Source organism: Protomyctophum bolini, assembly GCF_963924005.1.
Source record: "Protomyctophum bolini genome assembly, chromosome: 15".
In the NCBI taxonomy this organism is placed as follows: domain Eukaryota; kingdom Metazoa; phylum Chordata; class Actinopteri; order Myctophiformes; family Myctophidae; genus Protomyctophum; species Protomyctophum bolini.
This window is the reverse complement of record NC_137876.1, coordinates 9,289,749-9,305,327: the sequence shown is the minus strand read 5'-3', so window position 1 is coordinate 9,305,327 and position 15,579 is coordinate 9,289,749. Positions and strand designations below refer to the sequence as shown.

Here is a 15,579-nt window from a genome sequence, read left to right as displayed (position 1 = left end):
ATACAGTCAACAGACGCACTTTCCACGCTCACTGACACTTTATACCCGGAGGTAGCCGTGACGTAGAGAGGGAGGGACTGCGCATTATAGTCTCCTTAGACAATAAAAGGCAACGATTATCCCATGATGCAGCTCTCACGGGAATTCAACTCCGAATCAAAAACATTTATTTCTGTGGGGTAGCCTATAAATGTGAAATAATTTAACATGAGAGCAGAAATTGGTGACTTTAGTTTATTCACATACCAGCCAGCCCCCAAGTGGACGTGGGACAACATCGCCTATAGCTAGAATGACACTGTTGCAAAAGTTTCCGACACATGATAACATTAAAAACAATCTAAATCTAACACAGCAGGAGTATGATGTTTAAACAAGCCATTCTTGCCCAGTGGAATTATGGAGACGCAAACTAAGCTAATATTATAAACTCAGATCCACTGACTAGGCTACTATCGATGTAGTGGCAGTCCTCCTCAACAGTGCACAACACAACCATCTAGTGGACTGCAGGAGTAATAGAAAATATACTTTAGCCGCAAACCATGATAAAGATACAATAAATATTTAGAATACGGTTTGCATACATCACCACCACCATTCAACAACAGCAACAACACACGTCAATCATTGGCAGAATCATTAGGTCACATATTATGGTCAAAGACAATATTTAGTTAGAATTATGTCAATGCCAAATGGTTTTTTAAATGACATATTTAATTGAGGAATAATAATTGCTGATTCAATAATCACAGGACATTTTTCATTAGAAAAACACAGGCCATTTTTCACACCCTCTCGCCTCAAAGTTTTATCAACGCAATCTGTGGCCAGCGGTACGCCACTGCATGCGCATCGCTCCCGTCGCCATAGAAACGGTTGCTACGTGACGCTTGTTTGTCTCCAGGAAGCAGCAGCGTGCAAGCTGCGTCGCCTGTTAGCAAGCAGAGAAATGGACGACAATAATGTTCAACACGGAGATACTGGATCTGGGAGAAATGTGAGTGTTCGCTTCGCGTGCTGAACATTTAGTTAGTCTTGATTTGCAGTGCCGTTTAAACTAGACAGCACCACACAAGCATGGGACCAGCTAGCTAGGCTAAGCAATAAGCTAATAAGCTAAGCTAACCTGTTGACATTACATGTCTGAAGACAACACGAAATTGTCAAAATGCAACACGATCGAGTCCCCATTTAAATAAGCGTTGTGTTTTATTTTATCTCACATTGATGTTAGCCGTTGTACCCTGACATTTCTAGCTATCCTGGTAAAAAAAAACGACCCAGCACTATAGAGAAGCTCGAATTAAGTAGCTACTGCTACTTACAGTCAATTATAGTTAGTTAGTTAGTTACTAATATTACTTGCATTCTTAGATTTCTTACCTAAAGTAGGTGAAGTGGATATGGCATTTAGTTAGTAGTTACTGTACTACTGTGACAGCTACATGGTACAGTATCTCAACCAGCATCAGCAACAACACATTTTACATCGATGCACAACAGTCATACAACAGAGTCCTCACACAAGTCAATACAAATACAACACAAAGACATTCTCATGATACATCTTTATTACATTTCCATCTTCAACATAATTGATAGATAAATCATAAATGAGACTGGCAGGTCATATCATCCCTTTGTTTGTGTGTGAACAAATCTTTGTAAAAAAGTCAAGATAAAGAAAAGGGTAACGACTAACCAGTTCCATGCCACCATTGCTCTGTAATGACTGTTCTGTTTTGCATTAGTTCTGCATGAGGGGAACAAAAATTATTATATAATTATTATATATTATATGAATGTGATAACACTAATTCTTGGTTAAAGGGTTAGTTCAGATTTTTGGACTTAAAGTTGTAGAAAATATTTGCCATCAATGTAGTGGTTGCAAAAGTATTAATTGATTGCCTGAGTCCCGTGGTGGGAGTTCTCGCCTTTTTAGGAATAAAGTTAGGTTTAACCGTTTAAACATAATTTACTTGGGTTACTTTAGGAATACCAGACTGCTCAGTTCCGCCGCCTTCCAGGGGCGAGTTGGTAAAGGGGCGACTCGTTTGGTATTCATTCCATGTGACAGAGGGGTCAAAGTTGAATGAAAGTTGCGCTATACAGTATGGTAGAAATAGGTCAACAATACAAGTGACCCTAATTTTGTGGATTCATTTATTTGTAATGCGTGGCCTCCCCAGTGACCCCCACCAAATGCCCGGAACTACTTAATATTCACCAAAACCAGACCAGAACTCCCACCACGGGAATTTAATACCTTTGCACTATACTGTATTAATGGCAAGTATTTCCTACTGCAAGTATTTCCTACAGCCAAAACTCTGAACTAACCCTTTAAGTATAAAATGTAGGCACGTATTTACTACAATGTTTTATAGCTGCTAATCCTACCATACTTGACATTTTACTATCAATATATAATGCCTATACTTCGGTTACTTGCTCAATATTTGTGTCTCCCATAGTTACTGTAACTTTTACATTTTAATGAATGGTATGAACCTAATATTATAGATTTGGTCTTTTCTTTACTAAGAACCAATTTATTTTCTGTTATCCACTTTTCTATGAATTCTAATTGATCATTTAAAATTCTGGCAAGTTCACTAGATGTGCGAGTCGTCCACAAACATGCATCGCCATGGTGGCATGATTTCAAATTAAAATGGTAGGTAAATAATGAAAATAAAGGAATTACACAACTCGCAGCCCTCAACCCAGAATAACTCCCATTAAAATATACAGTATTTCCTGCTGGTGACGTAACCTTTGACCCATGCAGCAGCGGATACTTCAAAGCCATAACAGCTCAACTTATTCAATAACAACGTATGATCATCAAGGACATCAAATGCTGCACTTCAAACAATACAGATAAAAAAAATCAAATTAATTCCATTCAATACGAATATGTTTCACAATTTTTTTGCTCACGTGTCATAACGCAATGCGTTTTGAGCTTTGGCATCTGCTATTTTTCAAATAAAGCCAAAGTATAAAAATGAGGTTCACCCCCTGGAACCCCCTCAAGGACCTCTGGCTGTCCCCGGACCCCACTTTGAGAACAACTGATTAAGAATTGTGTTAAATGTTACAGGTTGCAAAGCCCGGATGGAGATCTCGCCTGGCAGCAGAGCAAACATCTTTTGAAGAGAGCCGTCATGTCAGGAAGTTCTCCTCATCTGCTTCTGGGGGAGAGGTAAGCGTTCATCTGGACACAACTAACCAGCTGTGTGTCAACATCTTTACAACACAAGTTGCTTCATGAATATTCATTGTGGTTCTTATGTCTTATGCATAAATCCAAGGATGAAGAGGAGGTACGTATTGCATGAATGAAATGGTTTTAATGCGTAGCTTGAGTAGTTGAAGCTCTCTAGATATTAAAATAACTTTATACCATTTACAGAAGTTACAGATTTAAAAAACACTGGAAGCCCCAACATTAATTGCGGTTTGGTTCAGTTATGTGTTTGTTGTGATTTGATTTAAAGGCCCATAGCTCTCAGAATCTTGTGGAGCTGGACCACTTTCAAAGGGAAACAACCGTATCATGCCCAGCCAAGTTCATATTAAATGATACTTTATTGATACATCTTTGAATAATGGGGGCCTATGCTCTAGAGACATGTTAACCTCCTATGAGACTCTTATGGGGCTACGTCGTATAAACCAACAGACATAGCCTCCTGCAGAGTTCATACAGTACATGTGTAGTATACCAACGGTGTGAGTAAAGCTTGACTATTGATGGTATAAAATTATAATGTAGTGAGTGACACATTTCCTATAGAAGTAGCAGTGCAAAATGGTACTCAAAAGTGTGTGTGTGTGTGTGTGTGTGTGTCTGTGTCTGTGTGTGTACACACTGTGTACCAATTACAGTATATTGTGTGTGTGTGTGTGTGTGTGTGTGTGTGTGTGTGTGGGGGGGGGGTCCTGCCGTAATACAGTAGACAGTTTAGTTTCAGCCCCTTTAGCTGCATTCAGTTTTCTGCATACAGTATGATGTAAAAAACACATCTCGAGTCGTGCCGGTTTATTTACGTGATGGTTCAAAAGTGATTTTTATTGACATTGTTTGGGTTTACGGGCCTTCATCTAGTCAGGTTACAAAACCTGATGATCGTTTTAAACAAAAATGATGTAAATAAACAAACTACATTTTATTAGCGATGGAATAAGACGTTCTTTGCATAGATTCTTGCCAAATGTAATTGTCTGCAATATCGATACATTGCTGCACTGTAACAGGCAACCTCTTTGTGTGTCTGTGTGTGTGTATATTGTTTTACTTTTACATTCAAGAAGATTCAAGATTGCTTCATTGTCATAGTTTTTCCAAACACAAGCAGCCTCAGAAAAAAATATTATTATGTTTCTCCTAGTTAAAAGACAGCATAGGTTCATACAAAAATAAAATATCTAGTGCAAAACAAATGCAAACTAAAACCTATTTTGCTGTCTGTCTGTCTGTCTGTCTGTCTGTCTGTCTGTCTGTCTGTCTGAAAATGTTTATGCGCTTGTTGTTCCGTGATTTACAAAAGCTTGTACATCTATTTTCAATAGCCTACCGTATGTATATACGGTTAATCTGATTTTGATGTTATATATTATTAACTAATTGTGCTGGAGGACACCCTGGTTACCCTTTCAAGGACCCTGGGGGTCACGCACCCCACTTTGCAAACAACTGTATTATTCCATAAAGGACAAAGAAAACTGAGATCAGCAACTTGGTCTAATAATAAACCTCCCACAATGTTTCAATCTTTTTGAAAAGGCGGGAGGGGGGGGATAATGAAATTGTTATTGTTAGTCTCATTGTTACTTACTACTATATCTGAATACTGTATTTCTATGAACTGCCTATTTTCCGGCAGTTCAGCATAGCATGGGCTCTTTATCCGCATCCTTTGAAGTGGTTTAATGTGCTTGTACACTGATTCAAACTCTTTTATATTTACTTTACTTTGTAATCCATTTAGTAAACCACTAATCAATCTGTCTCAGATAGGGACATTTCCTATTGAAGTCAAAGCTAGAGATGACACTGACAATCCACCCCACTAGTATTGGCATTCATGGAATTAGTTACGTCCCCTGGATTGGTAAACTGTAAGCCAGCCAACATTCCCAACACAAGAATGCCAGCCATGCTTATGCTGTAGGCTAATCTTCCAAATTAGGCCAACTTCCCTAACGTAAGATCAGTATTCTCGCGCCCTCTCTGACCTGCTGTGCACATGCAATACATTTTTCCAGAGTGTCGTGCGACTGGGTAGGTCTATTTGCAGTCTCCGTTTAGCAGCACTGGCCTCATCTTCCTAAAAATACCATACCGATTGGTCACATTCTCGACATCGTTTTCAACAAAGCCCGAATTGCTTTTATGGGATGTTAGGGTTTGACTACCGCAAGTGCCCTGCCCCAGAGACCATCAGAGAATCCTGAATTGGAAAACATAAGAGTTAATTGCCTTCATAGCCACAACCACTTCACTACATGGCTGTGAAGTTTATATTTGTCATTTGGAATATTGTACATATGTACAATGAGTGGAAATGTTTTGTCCTTTCATTTTTTTCTTCTTTTTTCTTCAGAGGAAATGATTGCCTAAGGGAGCATTGTTAAGCAGAAGAAAATGTTTGCTGATTTTTTCTTCACGTACATTTATTCTACGTTGGATTATTTTCATTGTGAGCAACACAATCACTACCGGCATACCACTTAAACACTACAGTATATATATACTGTACTTCGTTGACCAAGGTCACACCAGGGCTCTGTACTTGGCCCCATCCCTGTTCCATCTACACCAATGTCTTAACTGAAAATAGCTGACAGTACAGTACGAGCTCACAGTGCATCGTGTTGGTGTTGCAATGTATTGTATTGTGAGTTATAGATCTGCTATTTTCACCGAATGATTCGTGATGCGCAACGAGTTGCAACTTGCCACCACTTGCAACAGAATCCTATAAACTGCTATGTATCGCAAATCGCTGGTGTGGACTGGGCTTTAGTCTGTTAACCCATTCTGACCGGGCACCCATTTTGGTGTTAGCATCATGTTATGCTTTACCTATTGAAAAATAGCAGATCTACAAGCTCATATCGCGCCACCGAGTGGCGCGATACGAGCTTGTAGGTCTGCTATTTTTGAAAAATTCAAAGAAAGACTGACATTTTTAGAATCTGATCTCAGGTCAGAATGGGTTAATCAGACCAGTGTGTGTCCAGTGGAAAACCTCGTATGAATCTGATCTCAGGTCAGAATGGGTTAATGACATGCCCAGAATAGGGACGCTATAGGGTTCATGTGGTTAAGCAATATTCAGACTCAACTTTGGTTAATGGCACTAAACAATGGGCGCCTGCATTCCCTCCGCCCTGCTTAGCACTGACATTCACATTTATAAATGGATTTGGTGAAGGGGCCACGGCCATGAAAGATGATTTCCTCTTTCACGACGAACACATGAAATTCTTCCTGGCCACTTTGTTCTCGGCAGACCCAATTTGGTAATGAGAAATTTTGTATTATTTTTTTTCCCCCATTCCCTTAATTCATTTGTCTACTGCCCAGTGCCCACCCCTCATGTGTGCTCTGAGGAATTCATTCATTCAAGTGCTGCTCTCAGGGTCCCGGTCTCAGGATTGAGATCCAAACTCAATTGACTATTTTCAGTACTATTTTCAGAATCAAAGAATGAGAGGGAGAGGGTCATTTATTTTTTTCCCCCTCCTGTGAAGCTATTTTAGGTCAGACTTGCAGCCCCCGGCCGTTCTTTATTATGGCAGTTCCCACACTCTGCTCCATATGTTCATGCTTTCACATTATTGGACAGCATTGAAAACCACAATAAACAAAACAATGGCCCACGTAGAGACGACTCGTCTGTGTTGCATGCACGTACATGTCTCCTGTGTTGTTTATCCCATTCTGACCTGAGATCAGATTCATACGAGGTTTCCACTGGACACACACTGGTCTGATGAACCCATTCTGACCTGAGATCAGATTCTAAAAAATGTCAGTCGTTCTTCGATTTTTCAAAAATAGCAGACCTACAAGCTCGTAGCGCGCCACTCGGTGGCGCGCTATGAGCTTGTAGATCTGCTATTTTTCAATAGCTAAAGCATAACATGGTGCTAACACCAAAATGGGTTCCCGGCCAGAATGGGTTATGTGAGCTATGCTGTGTATTGTTTGCTTGTAACAATGTGTTTTGGTCCAGTTATTATGATTAGGCGTATAGGGGGCGAGAACAGGGGTTACAATAAGACTGGCCTATACCTTTGTGGAGGGCCTTGAAGTGTAATGTGTAATGTTCATCTTTTAAGGACTTGCCGCTAAAGACAATTTTCAACCTATCTATCCATCTATCGTCACTAAGGCTGACTATAATAAGAGCGCTGTGGACAGTTCAGAAACCTGCCTACTAGTGACATCATCGATGGGAAATCCAAGCTACAGTAATAGAAACGGCAGGCCTTCTATTCCTGGAAAGTTATGCTATAATGGATTTTTTTTATCTAGTTAAAAAAAAGAAAAGCCTAATGATGATATCACTGGTGGGCGGGTTTGACCAAAGCTCTTGTATGACACAGACCGAGTAGAATTTAATTTAATTTATTTTATTTTCATGGGCATTAATTAGGAGGACCAATTATATGAATATGGGTTGGAAATGGGTGAAGTCATCCTTTAACCCATTTTGGACTGAGGTCAATTAAAAAACATTTTTCTGAAAAACCCCAGTGGTGCTCAACCTTTTTAATGTCAAGGACCCCCAGAAGTATCACTATTGGGCCATGGACCCCCATCTCAAAATATGTAGTTCCAACTTCCAGGGACCCCCCAGAAGCCACATTTTAGTTAAAAATGTTCGCTCTGAAATATATATTAAAAGTTTTGTGCCACATTTTCACGACTTTTCAAAAATAGCTAAAGCATAACATAATGCTAACACAAACAGGGGTTCCCGCCCAAAATGGGTTAAGTTTCCAGGCCCTGGGTCTGCTTTTGTTCTAGAAGTGCCTTCCGCTTAATCGCCATGGTGGCGTTGACAGTTTTGATGTTTTTTGTTTCTCTACACTTTCCTAAAATGCATGTAGATGTTTGGAATAGTTCAACACAGAAGGGCTTTGATAGTGTTGGAACAGTGTATACGCATACCGGTAGTTTCATTATATAGACATTCCATTGTTAGGTCTTAGCTTGCTTAGGATTCTTGATGACTATTCTTTTATGTATTTGATGATGTATTACCATGTTTTGTTCTTGCTTACTGTTAATCGCTCTGGATTAAGAGCGTCTGCTAAATGCCTAAATTGTAAAGGCCATACGCTACATACTGTAGAGAGCATGCTCTATTTTGGTTTGCTATCTAGGCCTGAGAGCCACGACACATTTTGGTTGTTATTAAAGCCATCTCTCTTTCCAGGGCCCCCCTCCTAAACCAGCCAGACGACAGGGAGGCTGGGCCGAGGAAAGCTCGGGTACAGGCTCTGCCAAGTGAGTATGAGGCTCTCTCTCTCCTCATCTTCCTCTGTCTATACCGTGGTCGCACCCTGGTTCACATGGGCCCCTCCAGTATGAGGCTCTCTCCTCATCTTCCTCTGTCTATACCGTGGTCGCACCCTGGTTCACACGGGCCCTCCAGTACACGTGGTCAGAATCGGGAACTGCGCTCTTGTGTTATGCGTTATTAATGAACTCTCATGCTGTCGAATGAGCTTATTTATCAGTGCATATTTGGCACTCGGGCTGTGAATCAACAAGGTTAGAGGAAGCCTGTCTGAGCGGGCCACTCACCATTCGTCTTCATCTGTGAGCGGGGCGGTAATTGACATGGTTAATGCGTCAGCCACAGGAGGGCACTGTTAGTCAGCCAGCCACTTTATCACGCGGGTTCAAGCTACTTAATCACCCCCCTTTACCACCGCTGTCTGCTCTTTACAAGGGAAGCACAACATGTAGAATGCACAGAATATGTGAAACAGATGGAATGTGTGTGATGAATGCTCTCTTCCCAAGCGGAATATGAAATATGAGCCATGCACTTGCCTCAAATACTGCAAACTACCACGGAGGCTATAGTGTAATCGGGTAGTGGAACTGATTCTCTGTGTCTTGCCTTCCATCCACCGCTGTGTGCCTCCACCCTCAAGCGCAGACTGAGGTGCGATAAAGTCATACATTGAAGTGAACGGGCCGAGTCAATTGGGCTTATTTGCGTGGTTTTCCGCACCGTTAGTGCAAGTAAGGAGAACAGCAAACTCAATAGGTCTTTCTTCTTTCACGGAAGGTCAGTGGCATAGCTTCCCTGCAACCCCGCCCCCCCCCCCCTGGCTTGATTCTTGGTCTTGGAGAGATTGGAATACGGGAGGTGTAAAGGGGGTTTTGCACGTGCATTGATCCTCTGTGAAACAAAGTAAGTAATGGTCCCCCCTGGAACCGGCAAGGACTTTTCCCTTCAATGTCACCCCTCATGCTCAATCACCGCCGCCCTCCTCCTACTAATCCCAGCGCAGAAATCCCGGGATTTGTCGATCTATCACTCCTAATTGACACTAAATGATCTGTCAGTTTATTGATGAACCTTTGAAGCCGGGTTGTCACAATATATTTTATCCCTAACAACTTTTTCCAGACAGTTTTACCATGTCTATCGCTTTGCCTTACATGAGTCTTAATCAAGGGACCTGTAATGTGTCTTATAAGTGTCGCCACCCCCCTGCTCCCCCCCCCCAGACAGGACATTGTCCAAGGGCAGCCAGGTATAGGCGTCTCAGCCCCTGGCTGCTCTCACTGAACTGTACTCTCACTGAACTGTACTTCCACTGCTGACTGCTCGGAAAAATTGAGATCATTTTTCTCATCATGTGTTTATTTTTGTTACGCGACTCTGTATTGTAACAAAAGAAATAAGAATAAACCAGTCACTATGGTGTTACCTTTTATTTCATTGTGTAACTATCCGGGGGGGTGATCTAAGGAAATTGAACTGTAGTACCGGTATTTAAGAACATTATGGTGATTACTAGTGTGGGTTTTGAATTGATACTTCTCAAATCAAGGCTTTAAGTTTAAGGAATAGATAGTTGCCTATTGGTATCACTGTGATGTTTTATGATTAATATAATCTCTGTTACTTAATTATTGTGTGCTGACATGGGGCTGTAGACTGTAGAGCCTTCATATCCCCACAAAACAAATGTATGTATTCTAAATGATGGGCACCTCTACTGTTCCTTAATAGATCTGTTTTCTAATATGACTATGGAGGACAGAAGAGGGAGACTGAAAATAAATTGCTTTCAAAACCAGTAGGGGGCACTACTCAACCAGGAGAGCAAGCAAGAGTGTTGTGCAGTAAAGAACAGCAAAAAGCTGCCATTCTCAAAGAAACTCTTTCTAAAACTATTTTCAATTATACATAGACACCCTAAGACAACGACTCAAGCCCTATTTTCTAAAACTTTCAATGAAATTTTCATTCCATTCTCTCTCTCTCTCTCTCTCTCTCTCTCTCTCAAAAATGGCCAATCTACTAGCTGTGTTGTGAGCTTTCAAAGTATTTAAGCTAAAATCACATGGTTAGTGCTCCATAATAACAATAATTCTGAAGTTATGCATTACCTTTTTCTTTCTTTTCTTTCTTTTTAGGTCATGAAATGGTAATCGTAGAATTGCGTCATTTGCGTGTTCTAAACATATCTTTTGAGAAGTGAAAATATTGCATTGAAGATTGCATTATTGTGTGATTGAGCATGAACCCGTCTGGGTTTGGTAAATGCAGACACGTCTGCAGGAGATGAGGTTGAGACAGTAGTACACAGTCAGAAGATACAATTTAAACACAACCTACAATTTAAGCAGTTGTCCAGAGCGACAAAGTGCAAATTCTGAGTAGGCCAGTAAGGCCACAGTCAACCAACAACGGTGTAAGCAGGCAAGTAAACATGGTGTGCTAAGAAAAGTGCTACAACGTGTCTAGGAAAGCAGGTAGACATCTGCCTAAATGGCAACCACCACTACACCTTATGTACTGTAACAGGATTACCATTTATACATATATTAGTCATATCTATGCTGTGTTTATTAACCCATTCTGACCGGGCACCCATTTTGGTGTTGGCATCATGTTATGCTTTAGCTATTGAAAAATAGCAGACCTACAAGCTCGTAGCGCGCCACTCGGTGGCGCGCTACGAGCTTGTAGGTCTGCTATTTTTGAAAAATCGAAGAACGACTGACATTTTTTAGAATCTGATCTCAGGTCAGAATGGGTTAATCAGACCAGTGTGTGTCCAGTGGAAACCTCGTATGAATCTGATCTCAGGTCAGAATGGGTTAAGACCGATTATTAAAAAAGGTGCTCAGATCAAGTATCCTATATTTCAGTGTGGCATGTCGTTCCAACGTATATAGGCAAATTAATTAACTGTATAGTTGGTTAATATTTGTGTTCTCCACCTAGATCTTCAAGAAGACCTGCCACTGAGGATCTAGAAGAGTAAGTTCACCTTTTTGTTGACAGTACTGATCGAATTAAATGGCAATTCAATTTCATTTAAGTGATGGTTTCATCCAAGGAGTAGTAAGAAAAAGTGGATCACTTTAAATGTTTGTATGTTTGTGTAAACGGAGAGCAGTAGAAACTGCGTAACAGTTGTCATTGATTGATTGAAATATTTATTAACAGTTTGCAGAATTACTGTACATTTCAAGCACAAACTCAATACAAAGACTGTTAACTTGTTTACAAGAGGGTCCACCATGTTCAATTCATCAAAACATTTATAGACGTACAAATAGACACTTCTATATAGTCAAAGAACAGAACAGGAATTCATCATAAAAGAAGCAAAAAAGGAAAAGAAACATCTACAGTGAGGGGAAAGAGGGGGTGGGGGGGGATTCAGATTTTACGGGGGCCAGTTTCGAATTGCAGCCGTCCGTAGGTGCCCTTTGAGAGCGGTTTTGAAGGAGTCAAGGGATTCACATGTCTTAATGACTGTTGGTAGGGCTTTCCACATTTTGGTGGCATAGGAGCGAAAATAATTTAGTCATCAATTTTATCGCAGTTTGTTCTTGTAGGACTAGAATAGACAATGCCACGAGGCAAGGCAAGTAGAGGACAGGAAATAAATGTATAGAATGGACATCTGTGACAAACACAGAAGAGAAAGTAATCAATCCAGGGAGACCCCTGTGACACATTTGTTCCATAGGAAGATGCATTGGCTATGCTTTCCATAGCAGTAAGCATCATCGGGTCCCTCAGCGAAGTAGGGGGCTGTGAACATCTGTTTCACTCATCATCGGTTGGAACCTGGGGTTTGAATGCCGAGACACCGACTTCATGTGAAAGAGAGGCTGCTGCTGCCCTTCAAAAGAATCTCAGAAACAGATTTCAGTTGTTTCAGGCTTGTCAACGCCGTTCCAAACACAGAATCAGAGGGTGGCGTGTGGAGTGTAACGCCAGTCAGCCAGTATAGCAGACAGAACCAGCCTCCTGTCATCCCAGAGAGAGAGAAGACAAAATCAAAGGAGCCTGGCTCCAAAGTCTGGCTCGCTGCGATGACCTCACTATTAGGTCGCCTTTTTTGAAAGCATTTAATAATTCATGCTCTCGCACTTCCTGTTCCTACAGCCAGCGCCTGCAACCACAAACGACTCCCCAGGGCTCGGATGATGAAGGAGGTGAGAGCACCCTCGCGGTCCCCCGTTGTGTCTCTTCCTCGCTGGGCAAAGTGGAGCCCTCCGATGCCTCCCCATCCCCAGTGCATTCATCCACTGGAAGTAGAGCAGATAAGCAGGCAGTCGGATCATCACTTTGCTCTGGCACCCCACAACACATTTTCATCTGGGTTCAAGTAGGGGGAATCATCTGTCAGAACCGCTTTGACCACCTAGTGCTTAGACACCCCCTTAAAGTGCGGCATGCCACACGGGCCCCTCTGGATGAAAGTGACAAGTGAATATGTTCATTTGATAAGGTTAGGGCCGCGGCTGTGGGGATCATTGGTAATCTCCTACACTCACTCAAGTCACACGACGTCCGTACTAGCACACCTTGAGTATTCAGTTAAATCCCTGCTCTTATTCATTGGCTGAAGTGTGGCAGCGTTCTAACCGGGAACGCATCTGTCATTTTAGTTTTTAATACGTTGGCTATTCAAATATAGCAGATGCTGCGAGCTCGTACATTTGCTACTGTTGAAGTTTTTAAAAGAATATATTGAATGTGTGAGAACTATTAGAAGGCATTTGTAGAATCGACCTCGGGTCTTAATGGGTTAAGTACCCCCCCTCCCCCAGAGCAACACACACACACACACACACACACACACACACACACACACACACACACACACACACACACACACACACACACACACACACTCTCTCTCTCACACACACAGTGCCGCAGAGGAAGGTGCCATGCAGCCCAGATCCAGTGGGAACACTGCCGTTCTGACTGGTGTCACCTCAGGGCCCGACTCTCCACATCACAAACAATGTCAGGATAGGGTAGGTGGGGGGTTTCAACAAAACGCTGCCTAGGATAATTGTTCTATTTTTCAGAGCAAAGCAGCAGGGGAAATAAGGGTGAAATTGCCTTAGCAAAGACAGGAGAGCAGAGGCCCTGTTAGCGCACCCCACCTCAGTTCTGATTATTAAAGAATTTATACATTTATACAATAGCAATGGCTCGGTAGCAAAGCGTTTTTTGTTCTAATTCAAAGAAAGACCATGTCGTTTGTTCTTGAAAGCCGAGAGAACAAAAATTGTTAAGTGTTTTAACATCTCAAAGGCCTTAACTATCTAGTAGTCAATTATGCCATGAATGTCTTGACATTAATGGCTCCGGTACCTACAATTTTAACTTTTTACCATAATAATCACATCAGTGAAATAATAATTAAGGGTAAAAAAGCAGTGTAATACAGTTTCTTATAACTTAAAGAATGTAATTGCATGTGGTTCAATGTCAACATTATATTTGGGTATATTGTAATTCTTCTTTTATTAATTGTATTTGTTTATAATTTAGAGTAGCCGATTATTTCTTTACCAATTTTAGTTTTGTCCCAATTTAGTTAGTCATGCAAATTAATTTATCCCTACATTTATCATACATTTCTATGTTGCCCCTGCTATACCCTACTGCCTCACCTGCCAGTGAGGAGTCGATTCTTCAACTAACTCGAATTATTAAAATACAAAGTCCTTGATTACAGTTCACCACTTTTCACAACTACCTTTTGCCTGGTAAGTTGATGATGAGCCTTGTCCTGACTCTGAGGACCAAAATATAAAATAAATAAATCTAAAAACAGTTTAGAAAAATTGAATTTGCGATAAAAATGCCTTTATTGCCCTTTGTGTGTACTGCTATGAGCAGCATATAGGACAGCCCACACAGACATGTTTTCCATAGTAGTAATGTTTGCATCTTAATTATGCCTTTTTTCCCCCTTTTTGCACTGGCAGTTGAGTGAAGACCCTAGCGGTATAGTTTTCTCTCAGTAAATGCCGCTGGAAAGATTATTACTCTGTGGAGGGAGACCTCTTAATACAGAGCCGGAGGCAGGGGCATTGGAAATTACAGTGCTGAGGGTTAGTGAGATAGCCCCTGCGATCTTGATTATGTCCCCCTACCTTTATCCCTTATGTCCACTGGCAACGAGGAGAGAGGGAGAAGGCTAGCCCAATCCCCGGGTCCCATCACCCCATAGGCAACCCCCTCCCCCCAACCACCCACCCACCCACCCGCCTGCCGCCTCCTGTCACTTAAAATAGCACCACTATCACAAACACACTCATCTGTTTCATGTCTCTCTCTCTTTCTCTCAGCCAGTGATCTGTTGAATATTGTCCCATAAGCCTTTCAAATGGATCTCTCGTGCCTAGGTAATCATTTGACCGGGCCCCCCGCTTAGATTATAGAAGTGTCCTCCTGGTCTCCAAAGTCGCTGACTGCGTTGCGGTGCCTGCCGGGAGCATGTCTACATTCGCGGGCAAATTATCCCCTTTTGATATTTACATGCTTCAGCGAGGAAACCGGACGCTAGCGGGTAATAAGGATACGCCTCGGCCGCTCGCAGCCAGACAAAGCAACCTTGATAGATGTACCAAGGTACAGGGAAGCAAGTCAATGTGGTGGGGTAAAGCCCCGATTCATACCTGGTTGTACGTCGGTGATGCGACGTGCTGTGAGCTTGTAGATCGTCTATTCTCGGCGAGCGACTCCGTCATACGACGCAGTATAACAATCAAGCATATAAACACACCAGCCCGCTGCAAAGAGACAGCTCCTTCTGATGGAGTTGCCCTTTGTGTCAGAGAAAAAAACACCAGCTTGTTTGCAGGCGATACCGGGCCCCCCATTGACCTCTGGTAATAGGTTGAATTTGAAGCTCATTTAAAAATGTTGTTCCTTTTCCCCCCTCCCTTCTTAATAATAGAGTTTGCATATAGAGAACATATGCCTTGCCGCCTCACTTTGAACTCTCATGGAATTGTGTTGATAGTGCATTATTGGC

The 15,579-nt window shown here is 41.7% G+C and overlaps 1 protein-coding gene across 3 annotated transcripts in view; it reads left to right on the top strand.

Annotated features, from left to right (window-relative positions):
• Positions 1-900: 900 nt before the first annotated feature.
• The window catches only part of ift43 (intraflagellar transport 43 homolog (Chlamydomonas)), a 29,530-nt gene continuing 14,851 nt past the window's right edge, over positions 901-15,579 (top strand). For all 3 annotated transcript variants that reach the window (XM_080783836.1, XM_080783837.1, XM_080783835.1), the window contains exons 1-5: positions 901-1,003; positions 3,116-3,217; positions 8,469-8,539; positions 11,508-11,543; positions 12,684-12,733. In XM_080783836.1, the coding sequence (XP_080639962.1) occupies positions 956-1,003; positions 3,116-3,217; positions 8,469-8,539; positions 11,508-11,543; positions 12,684-12,733 (307 nt within the window). In that variant the 5' untranslated portion in view covers positions 901-955. The remainder of the gene's footprint in view (positions 1,004-3,115; positions 3,218-8,468; positions 8,540-11,507; positions 11,544-12,683; positions 12,734-15,579) is intronic.